Source organism: Telmatherina bonti (genome assembly GCF_933228915.1).
Source record: "Telmatherina bonti genome assembly, chromosome: 1".
NCBI lineage: Eukaryota > Metazoa > Chordata > Actinopteri > Atheriniformes > Telmatherinidae > Telmatherina > Telmatherina bonti.
This window is the reverse complement of record NC_136619.1, coordinates 7,795,053-7,811,815: the sequence shown is the minus strand read 5'-3', so window position 1 is coordinate 7,811,815 and position 16,763 is coordinate 7,795,053. Positions and strand designations below refer to the sequence as shown.

Below are 16,763 nucleotides of genomic sequence, written 5' to 3'. Positions count from 1 at the left end.
AAGGAAAAAAACTGAATAATATCAGCGTTTTGGTGTTTTTTAGATTGAAGTTAAAAGGATTGACTGAATCGTTGATGGAGGTTTTATTAATATATTTTTTATCTTTAAAGGCGCTCAGAATAAATCTGTAACTTTAAATGTAATTTTATATGAATTCCAGTATTTGAATTTGTGTGTTATGATCACATATATTTACTTTTAAAGGCTGGATAAACATTTTGAGCCTGAGGAGCAGCGTGGGTGTTTAACTCATTGCTTTGTGTTCTCATTAGACCAGCATGACTGTGCATCAGTAAAAGATGCCCAGTAATCGAACTGAGGCATGCACCTCACATGCATGTTGAGCCATGGTTATGTTACTGGCCTGTAAATTGTGCATACCACACCTACATTTCACACAGGACAGCTTTTCTCTTAACATGCTCTAACCACATCTATACACCACTTCTTCCCTCTTAGCCCTGCTTGGAGGTGGGAGACTGTTGAGTGACTGTGAGGCGATAATGACTCTGTCCTTCTGAATCTGTTAGGTTGTTCCAGAGGTTGCCAGAAAGGAACACAGGGTCCATTGCTGCTCCACCGTTCCTGCTGGCTCAGCTCTGAAACGACAGCACCATGGCCGATCGGGAAGGATCCGAGAAGTTAAACGGCAGCGCCGGCCACTCTTCAGGTCACCTGGAGCCTCCCAAAGAGAGCATGCAGCTTAAAAAGGAGATCTCTCTGCTCAACGGAGTCAGTCTGATTGTAGGAAATATGATTGGCTCCGGGATCTTCGTCTCCCCAAAGGGTGTGCTCATCTACAGCGCCTCTTACGGACTGTCTCTGATCATCTGGGCCATCGGGGGCCTGTTCTCTGTGTTCGGAGCTCTCTGCTACGCTGAGCTGGGTACTACAATCACCAAATCAGGAGCTTCATATGCATACATTTTGGAGTCATTTGGTGGTTTCTTAGCGTTTATTCGTCTCTGGACATCTTTGTTGATCATTGAACCCACGAGTCAGGCTGTCATTGCCATTACGTTTGCAAACTATCTGGTGCAGCCGCTTTTCCCAACATGTGAGCCTCCATACACCGCTGCCAGGCTCATCGCTGCAGCGTGTATATGTAAGTACTTTGAATTCACCTAACATCCCACTGTTATCCCCTAATGCATGTGAGGAACAGTAACAGTTTTCCTCTTTCCAGGTTTACTGACATTTATCAACTCAGCCCATGTAAAATGGGGCACCCGCGTGCAGGACATATTCACCTATGCCAAAGTGGCGGCCCTCATTGTCATCATCGCTACTGGCATCGTCAAGCTGTGCCAGGGTGAGCGGTCTCTAAAATTCTCTGATGAAGTGAATACTAAGATGGCAACCAAGCGGCAGCCTCTGGCGGTTAAAAGGGAAGCCTAATTTTTTTCTAACTCGCATGTTTAACCCGAATTGAAGCTCAGTGGGCGGTTCCTACCATCGCCATTTTAGCAGAGTTTCACGTGTCGTCTCGCCCGGAAAATACAAATATGGGCAAAGAGGTGGAGCTGAGTAGGGGGCTGTGAGCGTCATGGTGGATGACATCGAGCTAGCTCCAAGCTGCCTGTAGCTAAGTGGTTACCATAAGCTAACAGGAGCTAACCAGCTAACGGAGGTCAGTTAAGTCACGTTGTTAACTGGCTAAAAACCTCGGTTGTTCTACGTTCTTCTTACTTGAAGCGGGACATCAGGTACCTGTCAATCAAAAGGTCACGCCCCTAAATGGGCCGAATTTCGAGATTAAATTACTTTTAAACGGGCGAGTTAGAAAAAAATGAACTCCCCCCACAGTTGTCATGATCTATTAAATCTAAAATGGATTTTTGAACCAGGCTGTAAACATGTTTATTTCTGCTGTGAAGTTGGTCTTTTTAACATGGGAGTCTATGGGGATTTGCTCTGTTTTGCAGCCCCTAGTGGATAAAGGGGGAACTGCAGTTTTATGCACTTCCGCATAAGCTTCACTTTTAACTGCCGGAGGTTGCCGCTTGATATCCACGCATGCACAAGCAGAGCAGTTGCAAATGTAGGATCTGCAGGACATTAGCCTTTGCTCATCCCTGGATCAGAGAAATCTGATTGGTTCCTGAGTAGGTTGTTAAAAATGGGGTCACATTTCATCCATTTAACTTTGGTAGTTTCTGATTTCTATTTTTAGACAGCTAAACAATTTTCAGTCAAATTTACTTGTGTTTTTTTTTTCACATTTGTATAGTCAGACTTGCAGTATTTGTTACCAATCTGGAAATGCAAGTCTTCAAACTTATGTCCTCACCTTAGTTTCAACATAATGGAAATAATTGCTTGCTGTTTTGTGAACTACCAACAACACACAAAAGAAGAATTTGCCTTCAGTGCGATCAGGTTTCACCAACTCCTCCTTTAACTGTTGACTTCTCAGGCTACACAAGCAACTTTGAGTCGTCATTCGAAGGCTCGTCCACAGATCCCGGTGATATCGCGTTGGCACTGTACTCGGCACTTTTCTCTTACTCCGGATGGGACACCCTGAACTTTGTAACGGAAGAGATCAAAAGCCCAGAGAGGTGATCTTGAAGTGTTTTGTCTCTTTTCTTAGTAGAAAGTATCGGAAAGCTCAAATCAGCCTTGTAATTGTAACATATTTTGCTGTTTAAGGAACCTTCCCCTGGCCATCGCCATCTCTATGCCCATTGTCACCATCATCTACATCCTCACCAATGTGGCCTACTATGCTGTGCTGGATGCCAGTGCTATACTAGCCAGCGATGCTGTGGCAGTGGTAAGTGGACAAACCATGTATGCAGCTGGCGTGGAGAGCAAAATGCATGTCTGGATGAGTTGACAATACAGTTGTCCTGCTCCGTGTTTTGATTAGACCTTTGCAGATCACACACTGGGTGTTATGAGCTGGACTATCCCGATTGCGGTGGCTTTATCCTGCTACGGAGGCCTCAATGCCTCCATTATAGCTGCATCCAGGTAGGAGATGCATCTTTTTCATCATCCACCCTTCTTTCCTACTTATTATAGCATTGAGTACTGTTAATTAGACCTCTAATGTCCATTTTAATAGAAGTTTATTGTATGCAGGTTGTTCTTCGTGGGCTCACGTGAGGGTCACCTTCCAGATGCTTTGTCCATGATCCACATACAGAGATTCACTCCAGTCCCTGCTCTGATTTTCAATGTATGAAACCAGTAACAAACATAATGATGGAAGTATAACAATTTATTTTAACTGGGGAAATTTTTATGTTTTTAATATCTAAACAACACTTGTGAACTTTGGCAGTTGTTTTTACTTTAGGACCCTCTAATGAAGGCCAATCCAGCCTTCATTTCCATCCTGTCTTTTCTCTGAGCTCTCTACAGTCAGTAAAAGTCAGTCTAATTTGGACTCCTTTTATATCTGGCTTTGTCTCTTTCTCCTTTTGTTTTCCTCCCTTCATCTTGCATCTTCTGTGCTGAATCAGACACAGAGTGCGTTCCAAATAGCCAGTGTGTAGATGTCCAGATGCTGTTGTGTGATGCAGTGCTGTAAAGCAAATCACCGTTTTAACACGATGCTCCAGGACCGGGAAATAAAGTTGTGAATTTTTTTTGTGTTAAATAGATGTTTTAAAAGCAAAACTTTCTAAAAGCAAAAGTTTAAAAAAAAACTCTGTTATGTATATTTCTGGAGCCATCGCCGCTCAGCCATGTCTGGAGGCAGAGAAAATAGACTTTTCCATGTGACGTTGCAGCTGAGTTTCATTGTCTGCACCCTGCACTAGCAGTTGTATATTAACACACCGGAGGGGAGATTTGAATGTTCACTGCAGTTGATTCAGCAAAGAAATGCAAGAAGACATTATTGGAGGCAGAAAGGGACAGAGGAAGAGGTAAAACATCAGTCAAACGATCAGTCACTGGCTGATGAAAGCTAACAGTACTGGCAGGATGCAAGGTGGATACCGAACTAACAATCACTGAGAAAATCTGTAAAAGTTCCGCAGTGCACCTTTAAGGTCAGAAAGTTGTGAAGTGTTGCTTCGAAGGTCCGGTGTGTTGAGTGTAGTGACACCTAGTGGCACAGTTGGAGAACATCAACAAACTCTGTCCTACTCTCAGAACACAATACCTGTGAAAAACTCAGAGTTGGGTCTGTCTCCTCCAGGTTACCGTGCTGCACATGAACCGGTGGGGAGTACAACCTGCAGAATTTTTCATATAATTTTCATCTTACTGTCGGGAAATATATTCACTCTTATTTTCATCTGAATCTTAATTCGTTACATATATTAAACATTTGCCAATAACAATTTTTTGTGACTATATTTCATTTAGTGTTTTCCTGTTTCTACCCTTTTTCTTCCTCTGTTCAGTGCGTCATGTCGCTGATCTACCTGACAGTGGAGGATGTTTTCCAGCTCATCAACTACTACAGCTTTAGCTACTGGTTCTTCATGGGTCTGTCCATCGCTGGCCAGATCTACCTTCGCTGGAAGCAGCCCGACAGACCTCGACCTCTCAAGGTAAAGCCAGACAAACACAGATGTCATTTATCTGGTTGTTAGGCAGAGGTTACATCAGGACACAGTGCAACCAGAGCTGAAGGGCTCCTCCTAAATGTAGCCATCTCTGCACAGCAACCAGCTGAGCTGCAGCACCGACTCAGTTTCCACAGAAAAAAAATCAATGGGAACAAACAGTCGTGCTTAGGCTGAACCAACACCATCAGAGTTGCTCCAATATTTTTTTATAATCAGTGAAACGTCAGATGTTGAGTCCCTCCAGGGGTTTCAGGATTTTTCTCCTGCTCCACCACATCTGACTGAAATTATTGTCATGAAAAAGAGAAGCTGTTGCATCCATTTGACTGAAAATAAGTGTGTAGGAGCAGGAAAACCACAAGAACCTGCAGGATAGCGGCCCTCGTGGACCAGTCTTCCTTAGAGTCAGGGATCACTTTTACCACCATGTCTGAAATAAACACAAACATAAAGAGATGTTTTAAGAGCTGGTTAGCTGTAGTTTTAGCTTTAATGATTTCCTGTCACAGAAATGCCCGTCTGCACCTCCAATACGCAGACCAGAGCGTCCAACATGGTTAACATTGATTGCAAAGCTGTACAGGTATTTGTTTTCATTAAAATAGATCTAATAACGCGACATCTTTGCATCATTTCCAATGAAAAAGGAAATAAATAAATTTCAGGAACCTCATAGTGTAGCTCTCATGACGGTGTGTCAGGTTCCAAGTTTGGATTTTTACAGACAGATAAACGCTGCCATCCTTGACGGAGGAAACAATGGATTAAAAACAAGATGAGAAAGGAGATGATTGTTTTGTATGGATGTTTACATTGTGTATATATATGATTAATAACCAGATTAAAGTAAATATGTTGTCTGTCTTGTAACAAATCATTTTCTTATTAGTATAAATATGCTTTATGAAGGTCTGTTTCCCAGAAGAGGGATATAATGTTACAATGACACACTCATTATCAGTTTATTTCTGTTTTAAGCTCACGTCTTCCTCTCGGTCTCTCCTCCCGCAGCTGACGCTGTTTTACCCGGTGGTGTTCTGCTTGTGCACCATTTTCCTGGTGGCCGTTCCTCTCTACAGCGACACGGTCAACTCTCTGATCGGCATTGCCATTGCGCTCTCAGGTGTGCCCGTCTACTTCCTGGGAGTCTATCTCCCGGAATCCAAACGTCCTCCCATCATCACGAAGCTTCTGCGTGAGTTTACCCCTGAAGCAACATGTACACAGATCCTTCCTGCCTGCTAGCGTGAGCTCTGCTGACATGTTGTCTCTCTGCAGGTTCTCTGACTTACTTCACACAGTACACCTGCTTCTGTGTACTGACGGAGATGGACAAAAGCCAGTAGAGGCTCCTGAACCTGGTGCGATGATCCTGCAGGGAAAGAAGCATTTACAGCTCTATTGTTTTGTCTGTCATGTTAAATCTGTCCGGCTTCATGGAGTTGTTTACCACAGTGAAAACGCTGCCAAACGTTCACAAGTTCAAGATTTATCCCAAGGAGACGATGCTGTACTGTATTTCATCACTATATATATTGTATATTATAAATGATGCACCTTTTTGAAGCTTCACCAGTAAGTAAACATACCGAATGCCTTTTAAAAGTATGTGTCTGTATTTTACGGAGACTTATACACCAAACCCAAGTCACGTTTGGTGTATACAAGTGTACTGTATACACCAAACCCAAGTCACGTGTTCATACGATATTCTCAGAACTGTAGGAAACTGTCGGCCCTATTTGTATAATGAATGAAAAAAGGGACGATATGATCTGCTGCTATTTGAAAGTGTCTCATCCAAATTTCTTTCATCATGTATTAAGTTGGCGCCATCGAGTTAAGCTTTTGGAGACCTTATATTAACTTTGAGGCTTTATATGATAGAACTTTTTTTTTTTTGTATTTAATGCCTTTTTGAATGTTAGTTTCATTGTTGTACATTTGCACACTAAACTGCTTCAAACACCTCAGATCTCATTTCATTTTTTAAACATTTGTCATTAAAATGTTTGAGATGTAAACGTCCCCATCAGTAGCCTCATGCGTCGCAGAACTGCAAATATATGTATACAAAGAGGGAAGCTTAAATGCAACAATGACGTTTGGTTGGATTTCAGGTTGTGGAAATGTTTTAACTTCATGAGAAGTTATTAATCATTCAGTAACAATGCAGGCAGATGGTTTGCATCATCATGCTTGAACCCAAACCGTTAGGTTGTAACTGGACTCCATACTGCATATGGGGTCATCATCAACCTGCAGTTTGAACCAAATAGATTCACATTAGAAAAAACATTTACTTAAGTTGTAACTGTGGGAATTTCTACATTTTTTTTCTTTAATTTACAAAAAAATATTGAATCTTGTGAATTAATAAGATGGATTTGCAAAAATCCATTTTCTTAATTGACATTCAGTTAATTTATACAGAAAGATTTGTGAACTTTGGCATGATTTTACATTACTTTTACCTCGTCTCCATAGAAACACGAAGTGGAAAGTAACGTGAGATTTGATATCTATCTGTGATCAGCAGAAAACCTCTCAGACATCATGTTTCCGTACATCTGCAACCACACGATCTACACAACCCTTTAAACAAAACGTAGAGTTCCTCATGCAGGAGAAAACCAACTTTTATTGAAAGCTTGCATTTTTTTACACATCTACATATTTACAAAACCTTTCAACTCCACATCATCATCATCATCCAACCAGTCTGAACTTCAATCAGGAATTTCTGAAACACACATCCACGACAGAAAACTGCAGCACGCTTACACAATGCAAAAAACTAAATGCAGTTATACACACGCGCTACCATGCAGACACCCTAAACTGCAAGCACACACGGCCTGAAACACCTCACTAACGAAAAGTGGAAACAGCACGAAGCATACGAGGCAAATCTCACTAATGTGCAACGACTCTAACACACATCCACTTTGAACAAACACCCACACACACACACACAAATCCACTCCACAGTTTAAAATAAAAAGACAAAACATCTGGATCCTTCTGGAAATAACACCAACTCCTCCAGCATCTGTGCAGTAAGACTTGGAATATAACGGAACTACTTTCTGTCTGCGGGATTCGTGACACATTAACACTTTGGCACGTAAGTTGATGGTTAGAAAACTTGATGAGTGCTACACAAGCTGCTTCACTGTGAGGTGGGTTTCCCTCCGCTCAGCGACACAGAGGCTCTCGGAGTATGGTGTCATTTGTGAAGAAGGATCTGGAAAGATCCTCCTAGTGCAAAACGGGACTGATCAGTCGGAATCGTATTTGTCGCCGTCCTCGCCGGCTTCGTCGTCATCTTCGCCGCTGCAGCCCAGCTCGTGCAACACCTCCCTCTGGTAGCGCTGCCAGCTCCTCCTGCTGTACGAGTGTTCCTCCTCCCAGTAACCTGGACACATGGAACATTATTTATCCCAGTTACACTGTGATCTGAAGAATAACTAGATTCATATCCTCCCACACGGAGCTGAAATCCGGCAGCCACTTGCTGAGTAACAAAGGTCTAAATGATTCTATGTTCAATGAGTCCAGTTTGTAGAAATCTTTCAAGACACTTTACGTAACTTTCTGACCTTAAAACGCCGCGTCTCGAACTTGTTCGATGATACAGCGGCATCTATCATGAGCATTGTCCCGAGGCTGAGAAACCGACACTACACAACGTTTACACCCGAGATACGGCGCAACGTTCCACTTCACGGTACAATAAGAACTTTGCTGATTCAGCAAAGAAACGCAAGAAGATTAAAGAGACAAAACATCGTCCAAACATTGAAAGAATCGTCGTCAGATTGTCGTTTGGAGGAGAGCAAACAGAGTCGATTGTGGACGCGTGACGGGAAAATGGCAAAATTTCTGTAGTATGTCTTTAACGTTCACTTCAGAAATGGAAAAGAAAAAAAAAGGCACATTAGGTGGATTTGAGTGAAAACTAGACCAGCCAGAATCCCTACAGCAGTTATGCTCTAAAGTAGAGCTGGACGATACAGACATAAAGCCCTTTTCCATCAGTATCAGCTTGTCTCAGCTTAACTCACCTCGGTTTGTAGGGTTTTCCCACGAGGCTTTTGTACCTGTTTATTGGTACTGTTTCTGTAAGTCCTCAGCCCAGGTTCTAAGCGAGCTGAGTCGGGTTGTGTGCGCTGTCGCCAGACTGCATGCCGCTATCTGTCAGGGGCACGGCCAATCAGAGGTCAGGGAGTGACATCACTGGAAGACTGACTCCAACTCGCAAATTGTTTACACTACATGACAAGCAATGGCGCAACAAAAGTTTGTTCCGTGGTCCTACTATGAGGTGGAGACATTTCTTTGCTTGGTTGTTGAGGAAAGGATACAGAGGGAACCAGATGGAGCGACACGAAATGAAAACATCTATCAAGAGCTTTCTGATTCAATGGCTACACACGGGTACCAAAGGAGTTTCCAGCAGTGTCAAGAGAAGCTGAAAAAGCTCAAAAGTGACTATCGGCAGGTCAAGGACCATAATGGTCGGAGTGGATCAAACAGACGAGACTGGAAGTGGTTCCAACAAATGGATCCAATCTTTGGTCAGCGACCAATGGGAAGACAGTTGGGTGTTGATTTGTCCATTGCTGCGTTGGAGAGTATATTGGTGGATGGTGAGTGGATTGTTTACATTAGTTATTATTTGGTGTAGAGGAGATAATACATATATTGAAGTAATAACAATAATAACAGCTAGTTAGTGATAGATGATGGCCTCTGCATTTTGTGTGACCATTAACGTCGGCTAATAGTAGCTAATGCAAACCGAGCTAAAAGCTATAATTGGCAAGCCAACACTAGCTAAAAGGTAGTGTATCTGACTTGGTTTTATTTACATTTATTTATTGTCATTTGGGTTGTTTTTTTTTGTCGTGCACAATAATAAACAGTGATGTCACACAAACCCGCCCATTTTAGAGCTGGTACTAACTTGTAATGGAAAACAAACAGGACCAAGCTGAGGCAAGTTGAGACAAGCTGATACTAATGGAAAAGAGGCAATAGAGCATGTCTATTAAAAAAAAAAAAAAGTCATACTGATTGATGTAACGTCAACTAGTCCCAGCGCTACTTTAGGTTAGTGATGATGTTTTCGCTGTGTGACAGTATGGTTTCCCTGCCCCGTCGTCATCTGCCGCCCACAAGCCGTTTAACGTAACAGCTTATCTTGTGAAGCTCAACACCGGCCAACAGCTTGCATACCTCCATAGCGTTCCTCTCTGTCACTGTCTGCGTCACTGTCCTCATCAGGGTAGTCGTTCCTCCAGTTGCTCTCTTCATTCTCGTCATCCTCGTCTTCGTAGACCTCTTCTTCATGAACCACCAGATCAGGTACCTAAGGTGCACAGAAGTCTTGTGGTTGACTAACGTCCTCAGCGTTAGAATCAAGACATACTGTACATGACTTAAAAACTACAGGAACTAAAACCATTTGCTCGATTTCAACAAAAAGGATTTTAATGTGTTGATAGATGAAGCTGTTTTTGCTCGATTTAAAAGTTAAAAACCATTGATTACCTGAAGACTTTTAATAGTATTAACTAATGAAAAATACTGTATGGATCAACAGGTGCAGGAAACATAACCCAGGCAGCATGTAGGTCAAGATTCATGCTATTTTCTACTGGTTCAGCCATTTCTTCATTCACTCACTCCGATGTCAGCACTCATTCATCTGTCCGTCCATCCATCTACACACACCAGTTCTCCCTCATCAGTGTAGGGCCTGACAGACAGGATGTCCTGGATCCAGCCTGGTGTGACCGTTTCCTGGTAGTAAAGATCGTAGACGTAGTCGTCATTCTGCTCCCGGTGCTCCTCCCCCAACCCGTCTCCAGATACGCTTAAACGTTCCCGCAGCATCTTGGTGTTGTTGCACAGAATCACCTCGGCGTCTGACGGCAGCATCTTCAGAAAACAAAGAAAAACTCATAAAAACGTTTACATGGCAGCAACAAGAACAAGACATGTTCACACCGTCTCATTCATCTCCACTTGAACACTTTCTGCAGGTGAAGATATGACACACAGCAGTCCATTTGAGCTGCATCTCTGTGTCCTGCCATCGTGTGTGTTTCACTCACTAAAACACTCAGAACAACGTTTGTTGTTTCTTTCAAAGTCGATTTGTGTATTTTACACGTGTTTCTGGTGATTTACATTAAAGGCAAAGGGTGGAAAATCATCTCAGAGGCTGATAAAAAGGAATTAGTGAAGTTTTATTTTTGACTTTGCTTTAAAAAGCACACATCCTCCGGACTGATCTCATCCAATATCAAGATGCAGACATCATTCACTGACGAGCAGCGCCTCCTGGGCTTCTCCTCTACCTCAGCGGACATTTGGCTGCAGGTAGGAAACGGCCACAGCGAGACCAGTCAGGTGACTGCAGTGTCTGCGTCTCTGAGGTTTACTATGAATCGAAAAGAAAGCGGAGTGGTTTCTGAATCTGGGGGCAGCTGATTAAACTTGATGTGGTGGGAGACTGGTCTGATCAGTGAATGAGGGACAGCTGTGCAGACGACAACATGAATGAAAAGCAACACAGAGGATCTTCCTGTCACTGAGGATTTAATCCTGAGCATGAAATGCTCAGACAGAAGGCTGTCCATTGATGCACGAGGTGAACGTCTAGCAGAACCACTCAGCGCTGGGAATGCTGGCTATGACGTTTGCTGGTTCCTCACTGGAACCAGTACAATGTATAACTGGTGGTTCTGGACAAGCTGCACATTGATGCATTTCCCTGCTTGAAGTTTGGTGTTTAGGATCATTTCTGGCGAGTTGGGCTCATATGAGCTGGTGTCATGTTGACAAATCGACTAGGGGTGGGAAAATAAAAAAATAAAAAATCCAGGATTTTTTGCTTCACAGTTTTTAAATCGATTTTTTTGTTAAATAATTTTTTCCCCAAATGAATAAAATAAATCCACTATAAAATTTTAGTAATTTTTATTGATCTTTTAATTTGTCTTCTTTGGGGTTATAGCAGCAGAATAGTTGTCTGGCTGCTGTGTTGTTTTTTTCCTAATTGAAATCAATACAAATGATGAGCACACAAAAAAAAAAATTTAATACACTTTTTGTTATTAATCTACAAAAAACAGCAATAATCGTAAAAAAAACAAAAAAAACAAAACAAAACGCAAGAATCGCAATTTAAACTGAATCGGCACCCCCCAAAAAATCAGAATTGAATCAGGACAAAAGCATATCGTCACAGCCCTAAAACCCACCGACGCTCTGCTCCCTCCGCGTGTGCACAAGCGCTGAAAACTCGTTCAGAAGTACCGTGCTGATTTCACTGTTGGTCAAATAGTCTGTTATTGATTTTAAGTGTATAAAATGTTTTAAAAAAGCAGACTATCCTTAAACTATAAGCACTAAACCCCTGATATTCCCTCTGTGGTCAGAAAAAAAAAAAAAGACGACTTCACACGGCTTTCAAAAGAATCCTGAAGACTTTTTAACAGATAAATCCTGAAAATGTTTTCCTCATCGGTTTGATTTCATAACATTAGTAAAGGGAACGCCGCAGTTCAGGCTTGTGTTTGCAAACCAGAGGCATTTTTCTTACAGCAGTACTCGTAAAATAAAAGTGTGTGATAAACAGTAATATAAAAAGTAGGATGAGTTTTTAAGAGCATAAAACTTGGTGATTAATCATCATTGTCGTTTCCTGACACTGATAAATATACACTCATCTAAAGCTCAGAACAAGCTACATCCACCAGTCAGCTGTGAATCTCTTAGCTATCCAGACCATCAGCTGGAAAACAAACTTCTAAACTGGTTACAAACAATCAAGAAACCACAGAAGAGAAGAAAAATAACAGATACAAGGACCTTCCAGCGGCCAAAAGAGGCAAAATGAGCAGAAACAGATCTGAAACTGCGGCAGTAGTGGATAAAAAAGCTGCACTACTTTAGTGAGACATGTAATGTTGTGCGTTACGTATGTGTTGTGTTTTAGCACCACTAGCTGGTTGATTGGAGAGACGTTTTGGTCATGTCACTGCCGTTTGCAGCTGAGACTGCAGAATCTGTGCGATCTGCCTACATCAGCCTTGAAGAAGCTTCGCTTGTCAGTAAATCTGACTTGTTTCATGTTTGTCAACGAATATTCATGCATATCTTGTCTTTTAGTGTGTAATATGATTTAGAGTTGCACATGCTTTCACACACAACACAATTATGCCATGATGAGCAAGTGTCTTTTTGTGTGTTTATTATAAATTCTAATTTAAGGAACACTTTTTGTTTGCTTTTAATTTCATTAGAATGGAAACGCACCGTCGGTAAGAAAGCAGAGATACGGCAGACAAGTTTAAATAAACCGATCAGTAAAATACTTAGTAAAATATGTATGTGGAAATGAATCACTCATTGCAACTTAGTTTCCATGCTAAAAACCTCACTGTCTTGGGAACATTAGAAATTACATCCTACTGTATGTAAAAGTAACTTATTTGCTTTTAAGCATTTTAAGCCACTATTTATTTGCTACATTTTAATGCACACTTTGCACCATTTGTGAGGCTTTTTAATGTTTTGTGAAGCCCTTTGAACCATCTTGTGCGTGAAATAACCTTGTTTGAAGGATGAAATACCCTTTACAAAATGTAACAGGTTGTTTACAGTAGTAGTGTTTAAAATAGATCTGCCTTTATTTCTAAAAAAAAAAAAAAAGAAAAAAAAACAATAAAATTAAAGGCATATCTAAAAAAAATAAAATTTTATATATATATATATATATATATATATATATATATAAAAAAAAAATAAAATTTTATATATTGTATACCACCACCCTGTGGTGTGGGAAAAATCGAATTGAAAAATCGATTTCAAAATAGATTTTTTGTTTACAAAAAAAATATTTTCCCCAAATAAATAAAAATAATCCATTATAATTTTTTGTTTGACATTTTATTATTTTTATTGATCTTTTTACTTGTCTTCTTGGGCATTAAAGCAGCAGAATGATGGCCTGGCGGCTGTGTTGTTTTTTCCTCATTGAAATCAGGAAAAATGACAAGCAAAAAAAAAGTTTTGTACATTTTTTTGGTTTTTAATCTACAAAAATCAGCAATGTCAAAGAATTGTGAGAATCGCAATCGAATCAACACCCCAAAAAAAAATCGAATTGGGACAAAAGCATATCGTCACAGCCCTAATATACTCACTAAACTGAGTATATATATATATAGCTATATATATATCTATATATATATATCTATATATATATATATATATATAGCTATATATATATCTATATCTATCTATATCTATATATCTATATCTATATCTATCTCTATATCTCTATCTATCTATATATCTATCTCTATCTCATAGATAGATATATCTATATCTATATCTATCTCTATATATCTATATCTATCTCTATCTATCTATCTCTATCTATCTCTATCTATATCTATCTCTATCTATATCTATCTATCTATCTATATGTATATATACACACTCAGTTTAGTCTCTAACCAAAGCAACAACGGTGAACTCACCTTTCCAAAAGGTTTCTCCTGGTCCTCTGCCTCCTCGTGGATGACATCCACCACCTGGATGTTTCCAAGACCACCACATTTGTCTGGTTTTTTCTCCTTTTCCTCTGCAGCATCTGTCTGAGGGGTTTGCTGCTGGCTTTGACTGGACAGACTAGCACGGTGGCTGGAGAGTATCCTGTATCGTTCCTCCCTCCTGGTGCTCCACTTCGAGCTCCGCAGGTCTCCGATTATCCTCTGCGAGCTGGCGGCTGAAGGCCGAAGCGCATGCGCAGCGCGAGGACGTGCCAAAGCCTGCCGAACCTGCGTCTGAACGGGAGCATCCTGGTGATAAAGAAAAACAGCGTTAATTTACTTTTAAAATGAGAAATGTTCAATTTAATTTATAAATCTTAGATATAGGGGGAACTCAAACATAAGCCTCATGGTTATCATTCATAAGTGCTAAGTTAGCCTAGCCTAGCTATGCTAATAACATAGCCTAGCCTAGCTATGCCAAGCTAATAACATAGCATAAAGGGCTTTGTCAGGAAAATAAATACTTTGTAGAATAGTGTTAAACTGATACAATCCGCTTGACTTGACAGAATGGTTACATATAACTGGGCGCCAGTGTTTCCAGACCGTGTCTTTAATGTGTCCAGCAGTCCCTGCGTGGACATCACCAGCCAGGGGTTAGCTCGTTAGCAGCGGCCCTCTCACCTGTGTCGCGACAGTCGCCACGAGTTTGAAGACAGAGTTTTCCACTTCGGCCTCGTTGGGCTCCGGTGCCGTTTCGCCAGAGTTCTGGGAAGATTCGGGCCTGATACGTTTGCAGGCCAACAGCAAGGCGTCAGCGGGATCGGTGCCCCTTTTTCTTTTAACTCGCAGAATGGTCGTGTTGGGATCCATGTCCGCTGCTTGCTGCCTGGTCTGGCGGTAGAGAGGGGTAAAATGCGAGAGGTGTCACTCCTGATTTTCCGAGTATACGACTACGACGAACTTCTTCTTCGGGGTTTTACAGACTTGTGCAACCTTTGAGGTGCAATACTGCCTGCTTGTGGTTAAATTATTTAATGCAATGTAAATTGTTTTATTATGTAAAGCACTTTGTATTGTTTTTAAGAACGAAAAGTGCTATACAAATAAAGTTTGATTTGATTTGATTAAAAAAGTGAATTTACTGGGGAGAAAAATAAAATTTCATCAAATACTTTATATATTTATAAATATTTGCCAATTTTTTTCTCTTCACTTTTGTTAAATAATAACATAATTAAAATACATCAAACTGGTTTTTCTAAATTAAAGGAATGATTGCTGTTTGATATATATATATATATATATATATATATATATATATATATATATATATATATATATATATATATATATATGTATATTTTTTTTTTTTATATGTATGTATATATATATATATATATATATATGTATATATATATATATATGTATATAATTTGTTTGCTTTTTAAAAATATATATATATTGAACCAGAATTAGAAAATACTCTCATGATTTTCATAAAATTTTTATTTATTACTACTTTTGTCAATTTCAGCTTATTTTACAGGCAGCTGTTTTTTTTCCTTCTTTAATTAAAGGGTACGAATAAATATGAGCACAACTGTATATATTTTGGATAGTAGCTTCGCAGCATTAAGATTGAAGAATTCTTCAGCACTGATAGGTAGCTGTAAGTTTAACTGATCAGGGGTGTATTTCTTACCTTTGATAGATTTAAGTTGGTGGTATTCTAAAAATTTGGTGCTGCTGATTTCATATCGTGAAGTATTTACATCAAAAGGCAGAAAGTTTCCAGTTTCTATAATATATTCTAACTTATTTACTGCTTCATTCTTCCACTGAGGGAAGTTTATCATTTTCTGTTTTGCAGGATGTCGGGATTGTTCCAGGAATTTCTTTCAGGAATTCCCACAAAGCCATTAGAGAGGAGCTGATATTGATTGTTTTAAAACACTTATATGATTTGATGATTGAGCTGATGAATGGTAAATCAGAGATGACTAAATCCTCACACAATGCTTGCTCTAAAAAATGTCTCTTATTGAATTGTTTGGGAAACATTCAGAAGAAAAAGAGGCTATATTTATTGTGTAAAATTTGTGCATATTTTTAAGCTAAGTATGTGGGAATGATTAAATTCAGGAAGCTTTTTAGGTGCATTCTGTATGATCTTTTTGTAATTGATATTGCAATGAAGGGTATTTTGTCCCATTGGCCATCAGGTGGAGTCGTGCTGCAGCATTGCTTTGGGCGGCACCAATGAGTCAATTTAAGCTTTTTCTGGTCTTTCTCTATTTTCTAAAAATGGCCTTTCTTTTGATCTTCTTGTTATTACTTCTCAATATTTTGATGATTCCTCATAATATCATTTATCACAACACAATCAGTTATTCATGAAACAAACTGTGATTTTTATTTCAATGTTTAGAAAATGCTGCTCGATCATTTATTTTAACTGTGTTATTTTGCTTTACATTATTTTAAATGATGTATGATGTTTTGGTAATCAGGTTAATGGGGACTAGAGCTCTGAACTGTGTGTAAATGACTAAAGGGACATTCAAATACTATTTGACCATATTAATATCTAATTGGTGTTAGGATCATACACAGAGCTCATGTTTGAAAGGTCAAAGTGTTGTGTTCACTCGCA

The 16,763-nt window shown here is 39.9% G+C and overlaps 2 protein-coding genes across 2 annotated transcripts; one reads left to right on the top strand and one right to left on the bottom strand.

Annotated features, from left to right (window-relative positions):
* Positions 1-615: 615 nt before the first annotated feature.
* On the top strand, positions 616-5,875 carry slc7a6 (solute carrier family 7 member 6; the record flags this gene model as incomplete). The annotated part of the gene is made up of 9 exons (XM_079246050.1): positions 616-1,105; positions 1,187-1,312; positions 2,417-2,561; positions 2,653-2,776; positions 2,873-2,976; positions 3,088-3,184; positions 4,362-4,511; positions 5,541-5,724; positions 5,808-5,875. 9 exons carry the CDS (start codon positions 616-618, stop codon positions 5,873-5,875), a joined length of 1,488 nt encoding a protein of 495 aa, XP_079102176.1.
* A 1,275-nt stretch (positions 5,876-7,150) lies between these two features.
* On the bottom strand, positions 7,151-15,078 carry slc7a6os (solute carrier family 7 member 6 opposite strand). The gene is made up of 5 exons (XM_079242365.1): positions 14,792-15,078; positions 14,093-14,413; positions 10,269-10,475; positions 9,771-9,903; positions 7,151-7,947 (listed from the first exon to the last, which is right to left on the bottom strand). The coding sequence occupies exons 1-5, from the start codon at positions 14,978-14,980 to the stop codon at positions 7,811-7,813; spliced, it is 987 nt and encodes a 328-aa protein (XP_079098491.1). The 5' UTR covers positions 14,981-15,078; the 3' UTR covers positions 7,151-7,810.
* Between the last annotated feature and the right edge of the window lie 1,685 nt (positions 15,079-16,763).